This window comes from Sorex fumeus, unplaced genomic scaffold (genome assembly GCF_029834395.1).
Source record: "Sorex fumeus unplaced genomic scaffold, SorFum_2.1 ptg000213l, whole genome shotgun sequence".
NCBI lineage: Eukaryota > Metazoa > Chordata > Mammalia > Eulipotyphla > Soricidae > Sorex > Sorex fumeus.
In genome coordinates, this window is record NW_026606270.1 from 764,189 (window position 1) to 785,298 (window position 21,110).

General features: G+C 50.5%; 1 protein-coding gene across 1 annotated transcript; it reads right to left on the minus strand.

Moving 5' to 3' along the window:
• Positions 1–670: 670 nt before the first annotated feature.
• Positions 671–19,836, minus strand: DDX27 (DEAD-box helicase 27). The gene is made up of 21 exons (XM_056108433.1): positions 19,667–19,836; positions 17,586–17,732; positions 16,764–16,823; positions 16,415–16,577; positions 15,627–15,673; positions 15,419–15,505; positions 14,609–14,714; positions 13,868–14,041; positions 13,402–13,552; positions 10,740–10,839; positions 10,479–10,620; positions 9,656–9,809; positions 7,697–7,778; positions 7,436–7,613; positions 5,759–5,865; positions 5,379–5,481; positions 3,937–4,031; positions 3,733–3,856; positions 2,655–2,742; positions 936–1,010; positions 671–813 (listed from the first exon to the last, which is right to left on the minus strand). The coding sequence occupies exons 1-21, from the start codon at positions 19,757–19,759 to the stop codon at positions 795–797; spliced, it is 2,295 nt and encodes a 764-aa protein (XP_055964408.1). The 5' UTR covers positions 19,760–19,836; the 3' UTR covers positions 671–794.
• Between the last annotated feature and the right edge of the window lie 1,274 nt (positions 19,837–21,110).

The window sequence follows — 21,110 nt, forward strand, 5'->3', positions numbered from 1 at the left end:
CCTGAAATGGCCCAAAACAGTTGCATCTGATTTATAAAACAACTGTGCTGATAAAAGGAACCTGCTTCATTGGGGGAACTGAGTAAGACAGTGGGCACCAAGAACACAGATAGCTCTTCGTGTCCTCACTGAACACTCCACTTTTCTGCAGACACAATCATGCATTCATAGATGTCACAGGGTCAAGCTATTTCTTGGTTCTTGACTTTGTTCTGGTATTTCACCTGCCAGTGCACAGGCAAATAACCGATACAAGGGGTCAAATTTGGGGCTATCACATGCAAAGCATGCACTCCAGTCCTGTAGCCAAACTGCAAGGAGGAAGACTTGCCTGGCACAGATGCTTAGGAAACAGCTACATACCCTACTGTTCCCAATTTTTCCCCCTTGACCTAACAAAGCCTCAAAAACTTGTTTAGAACTCAGAACTGTCCTTCGGCATGGAAATCTTTAGTGAAAGGCAAAAGATCTGGGGACAGAGAAATAGTGCAGGGTAAAGTGCTTGCTTTCACAGGCCACTGACCCCAGTTCAATCTCTTGCATGGCATGGGGTCTCCAAGGTACCTTTGGGAATTGTTCCTGATTATCACTGCATGGGTCCCAAGCCCCACAAAAGGGTAAAAAAAAAAAAAAGGCGAAGGATTCACATAATCTAAAAAAAAAAAAAAATCTTGTAATGCACAATTGATAACAGACATTTTACAGAATACTTTTACAAAAGGAGAAAAGCCTGCAACAGGATGGCTCCCCAGAAGGAATCTATAGACTGCCCATGACGTTCAGCCGAATCACAGCTACTTCCTTCTCTTGTACCTATAAAAAGCAGCAGGAGAGGAACAAACATCAGGACAGGAAGAGAAATGACCCTTTCCACCAGATATTTCAATCCCTGATTGAAGGTGTAACTTCTGGTCCTCCAACTCTCCCAACATTACCTGGATTTAGACTTGAAGTTTCCCCCTCGTCTCTGGTGAGGCAGGCCCAGCTTCTTCCTCTCTTCAAAGGACGGACTGTGGGTAAGAGAAGATGAGACAAGCAATGGCTCCCCACTATACAAGCATTATGGATGCCTCATTTTCAATGCCTGGTTCTAATAATACAGTGTATGCCGCCTAAAGATTAGGGTCTACTGGTAGGCCCAGACTCTAGGCCCAGATCACTGGAACCTTCTCACAATGGGGCAAGCTAAGTCCCTGCCCTGCTGGAGGGCCCAGCACCCAAACAACCCACCCACACCCAACCCTGCCTGGCCCCATAATCCTGGGAGAGAAGTTGCAGCCAAGCTGAATCTGGTAAGCCCAATGAATCATCCTAATGAAACAGGTGCTGGAACGGTCATGACATCTCTGATATTCACAGTACTGACAGCCCAGCAGGAACACAGAAAATTAGAAGCCCACTAAGCTCAATCAGCAAAAACAATAGTGCAGAAGGCTCAAACAGCACTAACAGCTCGGCAAATCCTTAGACAATAACTTAAACAATATCATTATGAGTTGTGTGTTTTAACAAGCAATATAATTATTTTGTGCCTGCTGACAGGACAGGCTGGGGGTGGGGGAGGTAGGTACCTTGGGGACATTGGTAGAGGAAAGGTCACACGGGTGGTAGGACTGGTGTTGGAATACTGAATACTTAAAATGACTGTATAATGAACAACTTTATGAATCAATGGAATTTAATATGACTGTATTATAAGCAACTTTGTAAATCATGGTGTTTAACACCTGAAATGACTATTACGAACAGCTTTGTAAACCATGGTGTTTAAATAACATTTCAAACAAGGGGAAAAAAATTGGGTTTGTGGATTAAAACAAGAATGGAAGACGTGTGATAGTACAGTGGGTAGGGCATTCACCTTGTATGTGGCTAATCCGAGTTTGATCCCGGACACCCCATGTGGTCCCCCAAACCCAGCAGGAATGATCCCCAGGTACCACCAAGTGTGGCCCAACAACAAACAAATGGAAGAATGGAAGAGGTCCTTCCTTCTGGCAGCTCACGACTGCCTGGGAAGCTTAGTTCTACTTCTTTGACGCTAAGTGAGAGACCGCCACACATTCCCAAGAGCAAACCAAGACATCTGGGGACTGGAGAGACTACGACGGGGAGGCTGCTTGGCTTGCATGTGGCTGATCCGAATTGGCTCCCCAGCATCCCATATGGTTCCCAGAACCCACCTGGAGAGATCCCCGAGTACAGAGCCAGGAGTAATCCTGAGCATCTCCCCACACACGCAAAAAAGGGTATTTCTTTGGGGCACGATCACCCCTGAAGGAAAAACTCTTGATTAACTCAGAATGTGGCATACAAACTCTGAACTGCTCCTGTTAAGGAAGGATGGCTTCCTACCTGTCTCACCCCAGGATCTAGGGTGCCCTGTGTGGGGGTAGGGGCTTCTAGATGGGGAAGAAGAGATCCTAAAATTAGGTAACATGAAGGTGGGAGGTGGGAAATGATTCATAGTTTTCATAACATATCAAGAGATTCCCAAGTAACTTTAGGGTCCTAGGAGACAGTCGAGGGGCAGAGCGTATATATAGGCTTGCAGGTGGAAGGCCCCAACTTCAATCCCTAGACCCAGATGAATGGCCAGGCCAAGCACTACAGGGGTCAAGAGGGGAAGCTTGTTGGGAAAGGAAGAAACCTACCCAGCCCGATACTGTTTAAGGGCCTTCTTGCTCGTGTTGGTGAGTTCCTCGTCAAACACGGATTTCTTCCCTGGCTTTTGCTTCTTGGCTGTTCACAGAAAATAATGGGTTAGACACAGTTCTTTCTGGGTCAAACTTTCAAGTCCCCTGAAACTCAAGTTCAGTGTATGTTCATGGCATGGTGATTTCTTGACAGGATAAGTGAGATATCAGGTTCTGACAGAAAAGGGATGATTGTGGAGTCCAAATCTGAAATAGGCCCATACACAGGAAATGGGCTAAACGCCCAATCTTCAGTTGATTTCACTCAGACTTAGGCCTCCCCTAATCAGCTGGTTAGAAACTGGGCTCCAGAGTCAGAAGGAGCTTTCTGGGCTTTGTGCTGAGTTTTCCATAAGAACTACTCAGGGGTCTACGAATGGTGGACCCTTATTCAAATGGACTCTTATTCAAAAAATGGGGGCTAATGAATTCAGAACATATAGGTCCAGAGCAATAGAACAGTGGGTAGGACAATTGTTTTTCAGGCGGGAGATCCAGATTTGATCCCCAGCATCCCATATGATCCCTAGAGCAACGCCAGAAGTGACCCCGGAGTGCAGAGCCCTGAGCACCACTAGATGTGATGCAAATAAAGAAAACGTAGGAGGTGAAAGCTTTACTTGTGGCCAACCCTGGTTCAACCCCCAGCACCACATATGAACCTCAGAAGAACCCCAGAGATGATTCCTGAGTACAGACACAAGAAAATCTGAGCACCTGGGTGTGGTCCCAAACCACCATCACCACCATCATCAAATCAAATAAAAATGTGGGTTCTGGGACTAGAGAGACAGTACAGCAGTTAAGGCACTGCCTTGCATGCAACCAGTCTGGGTTCAATTACCAGCACCCCATATGGCCCACTGAACACTACCAAGAAGTGATCCCTTAGTACAGAATCAAGAGTAAGCCCTAAGCACGGCCAGATGTGGCCCAAAAAACAAGGGGGGGGGGGGGGCGCGCCCAAATGTGGGTTCTAAATCACCCCAGAGAGTTTTCTACCTGTTTCTGCGGGTTCCCTATGTATCATGCCTACCAGGACCTCTTGCCGGCTCCTCCTCAGGCATTGCACGTGCCCGCTTGGCTCTGCGATTCCTCTTGGCCAGCCGCTCAGCAAACATCTGTGCCTTGAGAATTTCAAACTGGGACCTTTCCTCTGCCTAGAAAGAAGATGGTGTGTGAGCATGGAGCAGACCCCTGTATGGAAAAGGTGACCAACTCCAAAGGGAGAGCTACCCACAGTCATCTCGCCCTTTTTCTTGGCATCCTTCATAAACTTCTTTCTCTTCTTCTTTCCCCTTAAGGCCAAGTCAAACTCCTGCAGAGCTTTGGCAACTGCAAGATAACATCAAATTTCAGGCACTATTTTTATACACACATATAAAACAAAATAAGAAATGCACATATTTAAAAGGAGACTATGAGGACTTAAAATGAGAAGCAGCTACAAACTCTTTGGTTACCTCAGTTTCAATGAATAACATTCTCCACTATTTCTGAATTTCTCCACTTTAGACTTTTTTTTTGTTTTGAAAAATAAGGATTTAATTCAAATTACTCAAATAAGGATTTAATTCAATTGTACATTCAAAAGCTAAAATGACTATTCAACAGGCTTAAGCCCAACTCAATCCCCAGCCCTGCACTGCCCAGAGGCACCACGGTTTTGGCCCCGAAACAAACAATAAAATTGAAGGGCCAGAGAGAGTACAGGGAGCCGAGGTGCCTGCCTTATATGCATCTCACCCCTGTTCAGTTCCTGGCTGTGGTGGAGCTTGGAGGCCCACTTGCAGGCTCCTGCACTAGCCACTAGCCAGGTGGGTTCAGTCACCAGAAGGCACGCCCCACAAAGTGGAAACAGGTGTTTTGTGTTTTCAAAAGGGAGAGTAAGGAATATGTATTTCCTGACTTTTTCTAATTCATGACAAAATATATGTAACATAGAAACTGCCATTTTGGCCAACCTTTTCTTTACAGTGCTGGGATCAAACCCAGGGCCTCATCCAGGCCTGGGCTCTCCAGCTCCAATTACAAACCCTGAATAACAGTGTAGTTCACTGGCATTCACTGTGCAACCATCACCATGACCTGTAGTTAAATATTTCCATCATCTACATTGAAGCTCTGGAGCCATTTAGTAACTCCCTTCTCCCAAGGCCTGATCTTCTTTATTCTGCTTTACAGTCTGTGAATTTGCCTACAAGGAATCTCATCTATGTGGTATTACAATCTTCTGCCCTTTAGTTTCTAAGTTTTTGGGTCACAGCTGGCGATGCTAGGATAATACTCCTTGTTCTGTACTTAGGAACCACCCCTGGCGGTGCTCTGGGGACCCTAAGGGACGCTGGAGATCTGAATCCAGGTTGGCCATGTACAAGGCAAATGCCCACCCACTGTACTATCGCTCCAGCCCCTTCATGTAGGTTTTTAAGGCTCACCCTTGTATGCCTGAATCAAAACTTAGTATTGCTGAGGAAAAGCTCATCTTCTCATACTGTATGCATTCACCATTAGCCATGGACATGAGGTGTTTCTACTCTGACTGTGAAATGCTCCCAAGAGGACTGGCACACAGGAGTTTGTGAGCATCCCTGTTATAGCCTATTGGGTACAGGCCTAGGAATGGAACTGGAGTCCCAGGATAATTCTATGTTTAGCCACTTAAAGATGTTCCCAACATACTTTTTTCCTTCTTTCTCTCTTCTTTAGTCTGAAACCAACTCCTCTCAGGCTCTTGGTTTGCCTTCTCCTTCCCCTTCTCCAGGAGTCGCTTGGCTGTGTTGATCTGTGGGTATAAAGGGGAGGCCTGCTATGATCCCCGATCACAGAATGGGCAGCTCAGACAGGCCACCCCAAACACTCAGGGCTCTGCAGGTGTGTGTCTGAGTTTTCAGAAGATCACTCCATGGGCTCAGCACATGCTTTGCTTACAAGAGGCTGGGTTTCAATCCTGTCCCCCAAGCATTACAGGAGTGACCCACAGCTAGCTGGGAGTAGCTCCTGAGCACCCAAACACCAAAAGAAACCCTGACTCCATTGCCAAAAGGTCAGAAGCACCTCACCTGGGCCTCTGACTGCTGCATCTCCTTCTCCTCTGCCTCAAGCTGTAGGACAGAATACACATCTTTCTCCATGTTCTCAATCTTGTTCCGAAATTTGAGGATAACATCTCAAGAAAAGGAGAGAGATATTTTAAGGGCCAGGACACAGCCCAAGTGTAGAGCAACTGCCCAGGCTAGGCAAGGGCCTAGGATGGATCTCCGGCACCCAGTTCTCAAAGGATGCACGGGTGGAGTCTGAATTCTAAACATAGAATTATCCACAACGGACCAAGAACCACCTGTGGTCCCAGATCCCCCGAACAGCACTAGGTGTAGTTCCTGTCTAAATAGGGACCAGAAAGATGGCGCCCAGGGCCGGAGCATATACATGCTCTCATGGATCCCTGCACTGTGTGGTCCCCTTGAGCAATCCCAAGAGCAAGCCCTGAGCACCATCCAAAATCCTTTCATGTAAAAAAAAATTATGTGGATACCGGGAGGCTCACACCCAGTGGAACCAGGAGCCAAACTGGCAGTGCCTGGGAGACCATATGCAGCACCAGGATTTAAACCAAGGTTGTGGCCGCACACTAAGTAACTTAAACTATGAACTAAATCTCTCCAACCCTAGGCTTGTACTGAATCAAACAAAACTGGGTTGTTTTTCCAACGTGTGACTTCTCTGCTTAACACTTCCATCCCCAGATACTAAAGACTTCCTCTTGAAATAAATTCCAAACTCCCAAGGGCTGCGAAGAAAGTATAAGGGTTAGGACACTTGCCTTCACACAGCCAACCCCTATTAAATGCCAGCACCAGCTATGGTCTCCTGGGTAACCCCACCAAGTTTTTTAATTAAAAAAAAAAAGTGACTGGGGAGCTGTGCATACTTTGCCTATCGTTTGAGTCCAGGGACCACAAGGTTCCCTAGTGGCCCCTGTGTGGTGCTGATGGCCTTAGCAGTGCCTGCATGGCACCACAGGGCTCAAATAGTTCTGCATTCATTGGCCAAGCCTATCCAGCCTGACTAGTATCAGGGGTAGCCCCAGCCCTACAGAATATTGCCTGGGATACCCCAAATGAATCCAAATCAGAGACAGCTATCATAATGTTAAAAGATAACAACAATAGATCCAAAAAAGAAAGTACTTTATGTGACACCCAGATAAATATAAGCACGGCAGATTAGGCACCTGCCTTGTGCACTGCCAAACTGGGTTCAATTTCCAGTACCACAAATGGTGCCCCAACCTTTGCCAATAGGGAATCCTGAGAGTAGCACCAGGAGTAAGCCCTGAGCACTAGAGAGTGACCCCAAAACCAACAAAATTAAAGGCTGAGTGCAAGCTTTGTATGCGGAGCCTTGGATTCAGTTCTCCAAGCAGTGAGTTGGGAGTAGCCACAAGAACCACCAACTGTGGAAAAAGAACTACCCCACCAAAAGGGGGAAAGGGGACTTACTAGGGATTGTGCTCCCAGAAGTGGCCGTCTCGTCCCTAAGGCTAGGGAACACCTAAGGAAACTTGAGGCCCAAGTCCATGGTCATTCCCTTGTGGAGACGGTGAGTGAGAGCTGCCCTAGCCACTCGGCAAAGCAGCACGGCGCACTCATCAGCCTTTGACAGCCGAGCCTGCACACGAGCTCACAGGCGGACTTGTCCACCCAACCTGCTGAGCTGCCGCAGCAGCGGCTGCTCACCTTGGGGGAGTATCCGGGCCTTCACGGGGGCCTTGGCGGCCTTCACGATCTCCTTCAACATCTTCCGCTCCTCTTCTCCCACCAGGGAGACCGAGCGCCCAGCCCTGCCAGCACGCGCCGTTCGACCCACGCGGTGAACGTAATGCTTGATGGTGTTGGGCATTGTGAAGTTGATGACCTGGGAGGTTGAGCAGCGGTCAGACCCAGGAGTCCCGACAAGGGGACCCAAGGAGAAGTTTCGGGAAGCCAGGACCTGCTCACCGTTTTGACTCCCTCGATGTCAAGACCACGGGCTGCTACATCGGTGGCCACCAGGATGTCGATCTGTTCATCCTTAAAACGCCTAGAAATGGCAATAGAGATGTTACCTTGATGCTGATGCCAACGCTTCCACAGAAGCCACAGCAAACACAAGTAAAAATCAAGCCATGGGGTTTACCGTGTAAGAGAAATGAGCCCCAATTCCAGCCTGCTCGGCATGGAGCCTCCCGGGAGTCATCGGGGGGAGCACCAAGGGCAGGGACTCCACTGCCCACATACATGCAGGATGCTGCTCTCGTGATGAACCAGAATAGACGGCCAATCAGTCTGATTCCTGGCACTGCCTCACACGGTGACTATGACCCCAGCAGCACTCTCTTATTGTGTGATCCTTGGCCAGTAGAACCATGTACATGGCACGCACACATATAAGCTGTACAAACATGTATGTGATACAATTCTAACCACTGGGTGTGACCCGAAAACCAAAATATAAAACAAACTTGGGCTAGGAAATGACTCAAAGGGCTAGAGTCCTCCATCAGCACCCACTGTTTGGTTCCTGGGATGTGGCACAAAAATAAGATTTGGGCTGGGGATGTGGCTAAATAACCCCACCATGCATGTGCGATATCCTAGGTCTGATCCCTGGTACCAAAAAAAAGGGGGGTGGGGAACAGTAGTTATCTTTGATGCCAAAACTTATTCGATCAGGGCCAGAGAGATAATACAGTAGGTAGGGTGCTTGCCTTGCACACAGCCTACGTGGGTTCAGTCCCCAGTATCAATATGGTCCCCAAAAGCTCCGCCAGGAGGTTATTCCTAAGTGCAAAGCCTGAGCACTGCTGGATGTGGCCCCCAAACAAAAAATAACCAATCAGGGGCTGAGCGATAGCATAGCAGGTAGTGCACTTGCCTTGCACAAGGTCAACCCGGATTCAAATGCCAGCATCCCGTATGGTCCCCTGAGTACCGCCGGGAGTAATTCCTGAGTGCAAAATCAGGACTAACCTCTGAGCATAGCTGGGAGTGACCCGAAAACAAAACAAAATCAAAATCTCTTATTCTGTCAGACTCACATCTATCCACTGTTTCAGAAAAACTACTGTTTCAGAAAACAAATCACAAGCTGTAGAGTCCTGAGTGTCAGAATTTTTCCCTGTGAGTCCACTCATCAGCACCACACTCGTCCAGGGGTATAATCAACAATTTCTGGGGGCCAAAGAGACAGCTCAAAGGGCTGGGGCACAGCCTTTGCACACTGGAGGTTCCAGTTCGACCCCCAGCAACACATGGTCCCCTGGGGACCACTAGGAACAACCCCCAAGCACCAAGCCTGTGCAACCCTGAGCACCACCCAGGTATGTGCACATAACAATTTCAGCTAAGTCTGCTGAAAAAACAACAAAGTAAAACAACCAAGTGCTTGGTGGATCTGACATTACCTTAGAGTGGCAGGGCTGAAAAACAGTAGGATAGAGACATAGTAACGTGAGGACTTGCCTTGCACACAATCAACCAGGGCTTAATCCCCAGCATCTCATATGGTCCCCTGAACACCTCCAGGAATGATTCCTGAGCACAAGCCAAGTGTGAGCATGCCAGATGTGGCCCAAAAGCAAAAACCAAAAAAGACTAGAAAATTGTGGGATGAAGGAGGCTTGAGAAGTATTAGGTCATACCCATCTATGCTGGTGCTACTCCTGGCTCTGCACTCAGGCATCATTCCTGGAAGTGCTCAGGAGACCATATGGGGCGCCATGGATGAAACTAGGGTCAGCCACATATAAGTGCCTTAACCGATGTGCTATCTCTCTGGGCCGGAAATAGTGAGTCATTGTACGTTACTCAGGCAGAACCTGAGTGATTCTCTTCCCTCTGCTGACCGAGGCGCAGTGCTCTGATGTGCTGAGAGGGATGAATGGGAACTGGGATGCCTGTCCTTCCCCCCAATTTCACCTGAGGGCCTCTAGCCGCTGAGTCTGAGACAGGTTGCCATGGAGCTCCCCCACCTGCAGCCCCATGAGGCCAAGGACGATGTGCATGCGGTGGGCCTGCTTCTTGGTCTGGGTGAAGAGCATCACGTGGTCCGTGAAGGTTCTTGTCAGCAGAGCTAGCGGGGAGAAGAGCATGAGCACGAGCATCTCCAACGCTGCCCCTCTGCCTGTGAAGTGACTGCACTGGGGAAGGGGAGATGTGGGCCCAGCCCTGCAGAGCTCATGTCCCAGAGGCAGACAGCAAAGCCCATCTCCTACTCTTTATGTCAATGCCGTAAGAGGGAGGGGAGGGGAGGGCAGGGTCAGGAAGGTCTCTTGAAGAGGCAGAGAAAAGTAGCTGGTACGTATTACTGGAGCACCAAGACTCCTGGCCAGGCCCAGCAGGGGAAGGTGTGTAGTCTACATGTATCGGACCCAACGGATGGTCATCAATAGGCCGGTAAGAGGGGTGCATGCCCACTTGCAAGCAATCTTTTCCTGTGCACTGCAGCAAAGGGCTAACTACCAAGGAGCAAGGGTGGATGCAGGTGGCCATGAAGAGGCTACTGCAATTATCCAGGCAACAGACTAGTCACCCACACCACGGACCAGAGCTGCAGCTAAGAAAGTTCAGCAGTACAGAATGCAGACTGGATAGACTACAGGACAACACTAGGAAGGATGGACAAAGTCAGGGAATTAGCACCAGAGGGACAAAAGCAGCCCCACACACTGGGTTAGGACACCAAGCACCTAGTACTAAGGGAACTCAGGGATTTGCTGTCCCGTCCTGCCCTGCTTGGTACCTGCCACGATAGCTTCCCGGTCCCCTTCCCGATTGGGTCGGATCCGGATGAACTCCTGCCGCAGGAAAGGGGCCACATCTGTGTTGCTATTCACAAATATCTTAACAGGATTCTTCAAAGAAACAGATGCCAGGTCTTTCACCTGCAGAGCACAAGGAGAGTCATGCTCAGCTCCAGGTCTGGTTTAATTCGAAGCTGCCCCTCCAGCCCAGGGTCACCCTCTGCGCCTCCCCCCCTTCCTAATGAATTCCCATGGCACACCTCATCTGTCATGGTAGCTGAGAAGAGCATGGTCTGGCGGTGGTGGGAACACATTCGGATTATCTCCTTCATCTGCTCCTCAAAGTATTCGTCCAGCATCCTGGCAGGCAGGGAAGGGCGGAAGGAGGAGAAACATTGATCAGAGCTCACTCTCTCATGGGACATGAGCATCTGTATGTGTGTGATCTGAGCACATTTCTCTTACGAGGGAAGAGATGGGGGGAGGGAGAGAGGGAGAGAAAGAAAATGAGAGGAGAGGAGAGGAGAGGAGAGGAGAGAAGAGAGGAGAGGAGAGAGAGATGATCTGAGGTTTTTTTTTTTTTTTTTTGCTTTTTGGGTCACACCTGGAAATTCACAGCATTTATTCCTGACTCATGCACTCAGAAATCACTCCTGGCGGTGCTCGGGAAACCATATGGGATGCTGGGAATCAAACCCAGGTCGGCCGCGTGCAAGGCAAACTTCCTACCCGCTGCGCTATCACTCCAACCCCTTCTGAATTCATTTCTAACCTGAGTGTCTATGAGTGCACGCATGTGCATGTACATGTGTTTTGTTGAGGATTTAAGTCAGGGCCTTACATATGCGAGGGTGAACTCTACCACTGAACCACACCATTTGTTGGGGCTGAAGATAGTACAAGGGTTAAGGCACTTGTCTTGCATACTGCTGATCCTAGTTCAATCCCAGGCCCCAAACAAAAACAAACAGAAAAAAGACCAAGCATTTGTTAACAATGGCTGAAAGGACTGGAGTACATGTCTGGCATGCTCCACGCATGATTCCTGGCATGTTACCTCTATTGTTCCATCCCTGGTGAACGCAAGAAGAAACAAGCTTGGGACCAGAGAGATAGTACAGCAGGTTAAGTGCTTGCCTTGCATACGGCTGACCAAGGTTTGACCCCCAATACCGCATCTGGTCCCCAGAACAACCAGGAGTAATTCCTGAATGCAGAGTCAGGAGTAAGTCCTGAGCACAGCTGGATGTGACCCCAAAACGGAAAAAGAAGAAACAGGCTGGTATCACTAAGAATGGCCACAAGGATCCCTGAGCATTGCTCAGTCAACAACCCCAAAATAAAATGGTTACTATTGTTCTGTAAGTTTTGAACTGTCTTGTCACCTTTATTACTATTATTTTACCATTTCACCAAGACTAAAGAAAATGACCACTCTGCCACATCTGCTTTCTCCTTTTATTTTTTTTTATTTTTTTTTTGCTTTTTAGGTCACACCTGGCGATGCACAGAGGTTACTCCTGGCTCTGCACTCAGGAGTTACTCCTGGCGGTGCTCAGGGGGCCATATGGGATGCTGGGAATCGAACCCGAGTCAGCCATGTGCAAGGCAAAAGCCCTATTCGCTGTGCTATCTCTCTAGCCCTGCTTTCTCCTTTTATTTCTGAACTATTTTCACGTAAATATTGAGTTGTCATTAGCACACCCGAGCACACATCCCCAAAGAACAATGCCTCCCCGTGACCGCAACAGCACTATCACCTAAGAGTGCAAGGGTCTGGGCTGGAGGGACACTGTCACAGGGAAGGCATTTGCCCTGTGTGCAGCTGCAGCAGTCAAGGCCCTGTCTGAATTCCGCATGGTCCCCCGAGCACTACCAGAGGTCATTCCTGAGACAGAAATAACTCCTGGGCACCACCGGTATGGCCTCAAACTCAAAAAATAGAAAAATAAGTATTTGGATGGAACTGGAGGTTGTACTGTTAAGTGGAATAAATCAGAAGAAGTACAAACACCAGATAATCTCACTCAAAAGTGGAATATAAAAAAAACAAAGCAAGGGAGTAAGACAGTGGCCAATGAAAACAAACCCTGGGTATAGCCAATAGAATTAAGTCTGCCGCGTGTAGGGCAGACAGTAAGGGACCTACTGACAAGATGAAGGACTGCCAATCTGGTGCTAACTGGAGGGCAATAATGACACACAAAATATTAATACCGGGGGGGAGGGTGGGGCTGGAGTGATAGCACAGCAGGTAGGGCATTTGCCTTGCACGCTGCCAACATGGCAGACCCGGGTTCGATTCCCAGCATCCCATATGGTCCCCCAAGCACCGCCAGGAGTAATTCCTGAGTGCATGAGCCAGGAGTAACAACTGAGCATCGCCGGGTGTGACCCAAAAAGAAAAAAAAAAATTAATACGGGGGGGAGGGGCTGGAGTGCAAGAATGGAAGTATGGGGGGAGAAGCTTGCCTAACACATAGCCGACTGGGGCTCAATCTAGTCAGTTGGTGTGAACCAAAAACCAAAAAATTAAGCAAGAATAGAGGAGTGAGAACAGAGGTGGGCGGAAAGAGAGAGAAAGAGAGAGAAAAGGAGTAAAAGTACAGGGGGAAAGTGCATACCTAAAACACAACCAACCAGGACTCAAGCCCTGGCACCCCACAGGGCCCCCCAAGTCCCACCAGGAGTGACCTCTGAGTGCCAGGAACAAGCCCTGAGTTCAGGCAGATACAGCCCCCCCCCCTCAAAAAAATAAACCAATGAAATAAGAAGAGAGAAAGATAACATAGAGAGGCCTGAATGGAGACGCTGAGCTTGCATCAAGGGGATGGCAGCAGGAGTCAGGGAGCCGTGCAGGGTAGCAGGCTGCCCTCTGGGGGATGGCTGTGGGGAGCACAGAGCCAAGCCACTCAAGCCTACCTGTCAGCCTCATCCAGGATGAGCACCTCGATGCTGCTCAGGTGGAAGGACGGACAGTTGTGGAGATGATCAATGAGCCGGCCCGGGGTGGCGATGAGGATGTCGGGTGCGGCCCGGAGAGCTGCTTCCTGAGACTTCACGTCCAGACCGCCTGCAGAGAGCAGAGTCCTGCCAGGTGGCTGCGGTCAAGCACCGCAAGACCTAGTCCTGCCAAGTGGCGGTTCCTATGCCAGATGGAGAGGACATGCAGAGACGAAGACTGGCAAAGGCCCAGCTCTGGTGGATTTTATAAGCTGCAAGGGGTTCTTCACTTACCAGAGGACCCCACTGTCTACTCTGAAAACACATCATCCAGTTTTCAGATGGATTCAATGCCACATAGCTTTCCCTGCATTCTCGGCGAGGGCCCATTTTTACTCTACCAAGTCTGTCCCGTAGGAGCTGCCAGTGCTGGCTGGACACTCACCCACAGCCAGACAGGTGGTGATGTTGCAGAACTGGGCGAGCTGCTTGGTAACAGAGTGCACCTGGATGCCAAGTTCGCGGGTGGGAACCAGCACCAGCACACGTGTGACGGGGGCCTGGCGGGGTTTGTAGATCAGACGCTCCAAGACAGGCAGGGCAAAGGCTGCAGTTTTACCTGCAGGGAAGAAGAGCTCCAGTCCCTTCAAGGGTCAGGGAAGCCCCTGATCACAGAAACCGCATCTACTCACAAGGAAACAAAGAAACTTCTCTCTGTCCTCAGTCTGTGGTGCCAGGGATGGAACCCAGAACCTCACACAGAGCAGGTGCTCTGCCACCAAGCCACATCCTTGGCCCTCCGTACAGTCCCCTTCCCTTCCCTTCCCTTCCCTTCCCTTCCATAAACATACACATACACACATACACACACACACACACACACACACACACACACACCACACACACACACACACACACACACACACACACAGAGATAGCAGGTCACAGAAGTAGTATAGGGGAAAGCAATATTACAGGCTGGTTGCCTGGCACAGGCCAACCGCATTTGATCCCCAGCCTTCCCTGGGGGTCCGCTCAGCCTGGGCAACAGTGATCCCGGATCGAAGAGCTAGGAGTAAGCCCTTAGCACCACCACGGGAGTGGCTCCAAAACAAAACCCAGAACAAGTAGGACCCTGATGAACACGCCTGCAGCTTCCTCCCCATTCACCCTAGCTCCTTCATACCTGTCCCAGTGGCTGCACAGGCACAGATGTCCTTCCCCAACAGACCCACAGGGATGCACGCCTTCTGGATGGGGGTGGGCTGCTTGAAGCCCATCGCGGTAATGGCCTGCAGAGGACAAAGGTCAGAGAGTGGGGTAGAGAAGGTCGCATAAAACCAGTTAGGCAGATTTCCAAACCAGTGCTCACTAATTCTAGCCCTCCCAAACATTTATGCCACTAATGCAGACTGTATATCAGTGACAGGCATATTTCAGGTAAGGAAGATACAGCAGGAAATAAACTAAAAGCCTTGAGTCTTTAGTAGAGACTAAACTAAACCAAACACATATCACATGGACATAAACAGAGTGAAGCAGAACACAGGCCCCAAGGAAGAGTGACGCCATTTACAGTCGGGTTATCAGGAAAGGTCTCACTGAGCAGAGGGTATTGCCTCGCACCCCAAGAGGTAAGGAGCCAAGTAGATACAGCTGTAAGAAATCTCCCACAGAAGAAAAAGTAAGTGCAAAGGCCCTAGGGAAGCTGCGTGACCTGATTGAGAGCCGGCAGAGTGGCTGATGTGGCCAAAGCAGAAAATATGTCAAACAACAGCGGACAGGGTCTGGAATGCTGAAATGAGGATTTGGGCTTTTACTCCAAGAGAAACTGGGGACACCTGTTGAAGGACACGATGGAGCTTTTTATCGAAAGGGCTCCCTGGGAGCTGTGTACATAACAGTCGGGGAAGGTAAAAAGACGGATGGAAGGCAGGAGACCTAGTTAAGAGGTGACTGCAGCAATAACCCCACGACTGCAAAACAAAGCCACTACCTTCAGAAGTGGGCGGGAAAGGTTCATGTCCGAGAATGAGAGGCTCTCATCATACTGAGATGCGTCTTCAAAGAATCCTCCTGCTTCCTGTGTAAGAAAAACCCAGACAGAACAACTCCGCGCCAAGGCCCAAGAAATCAAAATGATCGTAAAATCCTTGCAGGTGGTGAAAATCAAGCTGCACCGTATCTCCCAAGCCCATGCTCACCTGTCCTTTCTTCTTCTTCTTCTTCCGCTCCTTTACTTTGAGGGTATCTACAGAGAAACAGGAACTGAGGGTCAGGGTCCATCCTTACTGAGCATTACCCCACGGGACCTTGTCCTGAACACTTTAGGTGGCTCCCTCACTGACGCCACGCACCAATGTGAGGGATCTGTCGTCATGAGCCTCATTTCACAAATGAGGACACTGTGCAGCAAGGCAGTTCCATCATCTGTGAAAGGCCAGACAGGAAACAAACTCAGCGAGGCCCAAAGATCAGACTCTAGGGGCTGGAGCGACACAGCATGTAGGGCCCTTGCTTTGCACACACCAGACCCAGTTTCAATCGCTGACACACTGTATGGTCCCCCGAGCACTGCTAGCAGTGATCCCCGAGCACATACCCAGCCGTAAGCCTTGAGCACTACCAGGTACGGCCCAATCCCAACTCCACCCCCCCCCCAAATAATAATTTAAAAGACCAGACTCTACCCCACACCATATTATGATGCTTTCACACTCATTTCTGCAAGGAATATTTTTGGAGCGCCAGCCGCTACGTGGCTGGACGCTGGTGAGGTGGGATGTGAGAGATCTATCACCCCAAACATCTGACTCACAGAGGTGCCTGCCTCAATGTGGGTCTGGAGATGGGGGAAAGAACGATCCCCCCAGTGAAAACCCCAAAGGAAAGAGGAAAAATTATAGAATTCCACACTCTAGATAGGCAAGTGTAACAGTCTTTCCTTCACAGTTCCCCATCCATGCTCTGACAGCACCATGGTGCCATCTACCTGCTTTGGTGAGGATGTTCTCATCAGCCGATGAGTAGTCAGTCTCAGAGTCTTCATTTTCTGACGCTTCCTCAGTTTTCCCTTCAAGGTCTTCCTGCTCCTCTGGCTCAGAGCCCTCTTTAGCTTCTTTCTCCCCTGATTTCCCTGACTTAGCTTCTTTATCCTAGTTGGGGAAAAAAAAAAAGACAATAAAGCAGGCAGGCAACCATAAATGTTAGAAGAACCTAGACAGAATTCGATGTGGAACACTATAAATATTCACAAGGCACACATGAAGCCTGCCCACAGCAACCAAAGCCCAACTCAGACTCGAGAAATCACAGGGGAGCGCTAAGGGTAGTCTTCTCACCTCCGTTTTTCTCTTCTTTCGCACTTTCTCAATCTTTTCATCCAATGTAGTGGCTGCCCTCTGCAGAAATTAAAGAGAAGAAAGAAAATCACATGGTAAAAAGATATAAGGAAGATTTTTCTGAGAGTGAACCTTACATACTGATACAGAAAAAGCTTGTCCGTACTTGAAGGGATTAATTAATTCTATATTGCTACAATCTCCAACACTCCATTTGGTCTCCCGAGACTGCCCATCCCTCGACCAGTGCCCATTCTCCACCACAATGTTCCCAGTGTCCCTCCCGCCACGCCCCACCTTTTCCCACCCCCTGCCTCTGTGGCAAGCACATTCTCTCTTTCTATCTCCTTTTGGGTGTTATGGTCTGCAATATAAGCACTAAGCAGCCATCATATTTGGTCCATAGTCTACTTTCAGCACACATCTCCCATCCCGAGCAATCCCTCCACCCATCATTTACTTAGTGGTCTCTTGTTCATCCCACCTGCCTTTTCCCCCAGCAAATGAGATCGGCTTCCAAGCTGTGGAGCGATTCTCCTGGCCCTGATCTCTACTATCCTGAGGTGTTAGTCTCCTATTATGTTACTTTATATTCCACAGATGGGTGCAGTCATTCTTTGTCTGTCCCGCTCTTTCTGACTCATTTCGCTTAGCATGATACTCTCCATGTTGATTCACTTATATGCAAATTCCATGGTTTCATCTCTTCTAACAAGCTGCATAGTATTCCATTGTGTAGATAAACCAAAGTTTCTTTAACCAGTCATCTGTTCTCAGGCACTAGGGTTTTTTCCAGATTCTGGCTACTGTAAATAATCTCACCTTCTTCTTGAGCTGGCTCAAGACATCAGCCATTGCCCAACTGCCATCATACATTCCCTCCTTCTCAGTGAAAACAAAGTCGGGGTTGAAATCGGCACTGCGGTTCTTCTGGAAGGCTTTCTGTTTTCTACCCAGCACAATGGGTCCCTGGAAGAGGAAGAAGCAAAATGGCTTTAAGAGTGAGATAAGGGGTTGGAGCAATAGCACAGCAGGGAGGGCGTTTGCCTTGCACGCGGCCAACCCGGGTTCGATTCCCAGCATCCCATATGGTCCCCTGAGCACTGCCGAGGTAATTGCTGAGTGCAGAGCCAGGAGTAACCCCTGTGCATCGCCGGGTGTGGCCCAAAAAGCAAAAAAAAAAAAGTGAGATAAAAGAACACTAAAAAATGAAGAGGAATCAAGTAAGAGATGTTTAAAACGAAAACTGACTGATTGATAAGAAGAAACCGGCCAATCTACAACTGATTTTCTTAATACTACAGTTTAGGAAGTTACAATAGTATAAGAGAGACTGAGAGGGGTTCTAGGGTTTGGACCACACCTGGTAGTGCTTGGAGGCTATTCGCAGTTCTATACTCAGGGGTCAATCCTAGCGATGCTCAAGGGACCATGCAGTTACCGAAAATCAAGGCAAACACCTTAACCCCAGTTCTCTCTCCCCCACCCCAACTGAGAAAGATTTTAACACACCTGTCAGTGACTATAGACTATACATAAGAGTATGCATTAACTGTGCATTAAAAAAAAAAACAAGCATGTCCCAGTGGGTAGGGGTTCAATCCCCGTCACCCCACATGGCTCCCTGCACAGTGCCAGGAGTGACTCCTGAGTGCAGAGCCAGAAATAACCCCTGCGCATCTCTGGGCGTGCCCCAAAAGCAAATGAACAATCAAACCGTTTGAAAATTAGAAAGGAACTGGTAAACCTATGGTGTCAGGAAGATAAATTTGGCAAGGGGGGCGGGGAGAGAAAAACAAAACACAGAACCAAACCTCCAAGGGGTCCCAGGGAAATGGGTTCCCTACTCCGCACCCCCAACACCGTCAGGGGCCGGAGAGCCAGGCCAGAGGCAAGGCGCCTGCACAGCTGCGCTGCCATGCAGCCCACCCTGGGGGATCCCCGGCACCACTCATGGTCGCGAGCTCCGCCAGGACTCACTCCTAAAGCACGGCGCCGGGAACAAGGGCCGAGCACTGCCCGGCCTGGCCCCCAAACACAAGACTTGGGTAGGCGGTGCCGCAGAGGGGCGACGCGGACCGCTTCATTACTGGGGTGGGGAGCAAACAGGCGGCAGGCACGGGCCGGGGATGGAGCACAAGGCTCCCTGGAAAAGCTAAAGGCGGGGAGGGCGGTTGCCTTGCACGCGGCCGATCCGGGTTCGAGCCCCGGCATCCCAGAGGGGGCCCCGAGCACCGCCAGGGGTCATTCCTGAGTGCAGACGCAGGAGGAACCCCTGAGCATCGCTGGGTGGGACCCAAAAAGCAAAGCAAAGCAAAGTTGTCAGGAGCCTCCAGAATGACGCCATAGTGACGTTTACGTCAGACAGGTGACAGGGCCGAGGGACGAGCGCCCGAGGGCGGGGAGAGGCTCGCGGGCGGAGAACACGCAGGGGTCCCTCGCGACGGCGGGCGGGCACGCAGCTGGCGGGGACTCGGGGCTGCGCGCGGGGCGACCCGCGGGTCCCATCCCCGACTCCCAGGCTCGGCCGCGCGAGGTCCCAGAAACAAACCCCCCACCCCGTTTTTTGTTGTTGTTGTTTTTTAAGTAGATTCTTTCAGAATCACGAAAGTCCCCGAAGCCACACGCGGGAGCCCGCCCCGGGGACGCTCCCTCGGCGCCCACGCAGGGCCTGAGACGGACGGGCCGGGGCAGCTGCGGGGGGACAGGGCGGACTCGCCGGCGGTCGTGACGGCCGCGGTGCGGCGAGGAGCCGCCTGAGGAGCCGCCTAAGGAGCCGCTTCAGATGCCGCCTCAGGAGCCGCCTCAGGAGCCCTCTCAGGAGCTGCCTTAGGAGCCGCTTCAGGAGCCGCCTCAGGGCCGCCCGAGGGCGCGGGGGAGCCTCGCCCGGACCCGGCTCCTACCTCCTCGTCCTCGGCTTCCGAGTCAGACTCGGGCTCCAGCGGCACCTCGTCATCCTCGCCGAGGGACGGGACGAATCCCAGCGCCTCCACCATTATCGCCGCGGCGGCCGCTCCCGGAAACAGCGTGCCAGGCGCATCCGGCGCTCGCGGGGCGGCCCACGCGCATGCGCCCCGCCCGCTTCCGGTCCAAGCCCCGGGGAACCCGCTAGGCCACGCCCCCGCCCGGCGACGCGTAGGGCGCATGCGCTAAGCTCGCTTCCGGTCCGAACCTCCCGGACCGCTGGGCCCCGCCCCAGGCCCGGCGCCGCGCAGGGCGCATGCGCCGGTGACGCGGTCCAGGCGCTGCCTTGGGTTAGGGCTAGCGGGCGTCTGCGCGCTGGGCAGGCGGGTCGGGAAGGCGGGGAGCCCCGGGGGCGACGTGCAATGGGGTTCGCCGACGCTCTCGGCCTGTTTGTTTGGACAGGCGTGTGTCCCCGCGGGCAGGGTGCTTGGCTGGCACGCAGCGGGCCGGGTTCCATCCCCAGGACCACCCCCTCCAGAGAGTTCCCCACCCCACTCCACACCTCCTCCACAGCCCCGCCTAAAATGAAGACTTCAAAACCCAGAACTTTGGGCTTTTGAACTTTTTTATTGAATCACTGTGAGATAGACCCTTACAAAGCTGTTCTTGATTGGATTTCAGTTATACAGTATCCCAACACCCATCCCTCCACCAGTGTACATTTCCCAGCATCAGTGTCCCCAGGTTTTAAAAGAAAAACCAAAAAAATTGAACTTTTAAAAAGCATCTATCAGGACTTAGAGCACAAGCTTGGATTTCATCTCAGCACCAGGAAAAACGAAAAAAAAGTAAAGAAAAAAAAAAGGCTGGGGCTGGAGCAATAATAGCACAGCGGGTAGGGCATTTGCCTTGCATGCAGCCCACCCAGGTTAGATTCCCAGCATCCCACATGGTCCCCTAAACACCCAGGTTAGATTCCCAGCATCCCACATGGTCCCCTAAACACCGCCAGGAGTAATTCCTGAGTGCAGAGCCAGGATTAACCCCCTGTGCATCGCTGGGTGTGACCCAAAAAGAAAAAAATAATAATAATAAATTAAAATGCTAAAGTACGAACAACTGGGACAGTGATAGCCCAGAAATAGGCACTTGGCTTAAATGCTGCAGACTCTGTTAAATGCTGCGGACCTCTGGCACCGCCAGGAATGACCCCGAATACTGCTGGGCATGGCCCAATCGTTGCACCACCCCCCCCCAAAAAAAAGCAAAAGTAGCTAATATAAATAATATTTACTATGCATGAAGTGCTGCTGTTAAATGCTAAGCAGTGGCAGCCTTCAGCATAAAGTACTGTAGCACTGTCCTGTTGTTCATTGATTTGCTTGAGTGGGCACCAGTAACGTCTCACAACAAATGGTGAGACTTGTTACTATTTTTGGCATA

What these genes read in the sequence shown, in the direction of transcription:
- DDX27 (XM_056108433.1), bottom strand. Translation starts at nt 19,759, where the DNA reads ATGGTGGAGGCGCTGGGATTCGTCCCGTCCCTCGGCGAGGATGACGAG. An exon ending in CGGAAGCCGAGGACGAGGAG is followed by an intron (nt 17,733 to 19,666) that starts GTAGGAGCCGGG and finishes TTCCTCTTCCAG; the next exon opens with GGACCCATTGTGCTGGGTAG. An exon ending in GAAAGAAGAGAAAAACGGAG is followed by an intron (nt 16,578 to 16,763) that starts GTGAGAAGACTA and finishes TTCCCCAACTAG; the next exon opens with GATAAAGAAGCTAAGTCAGG.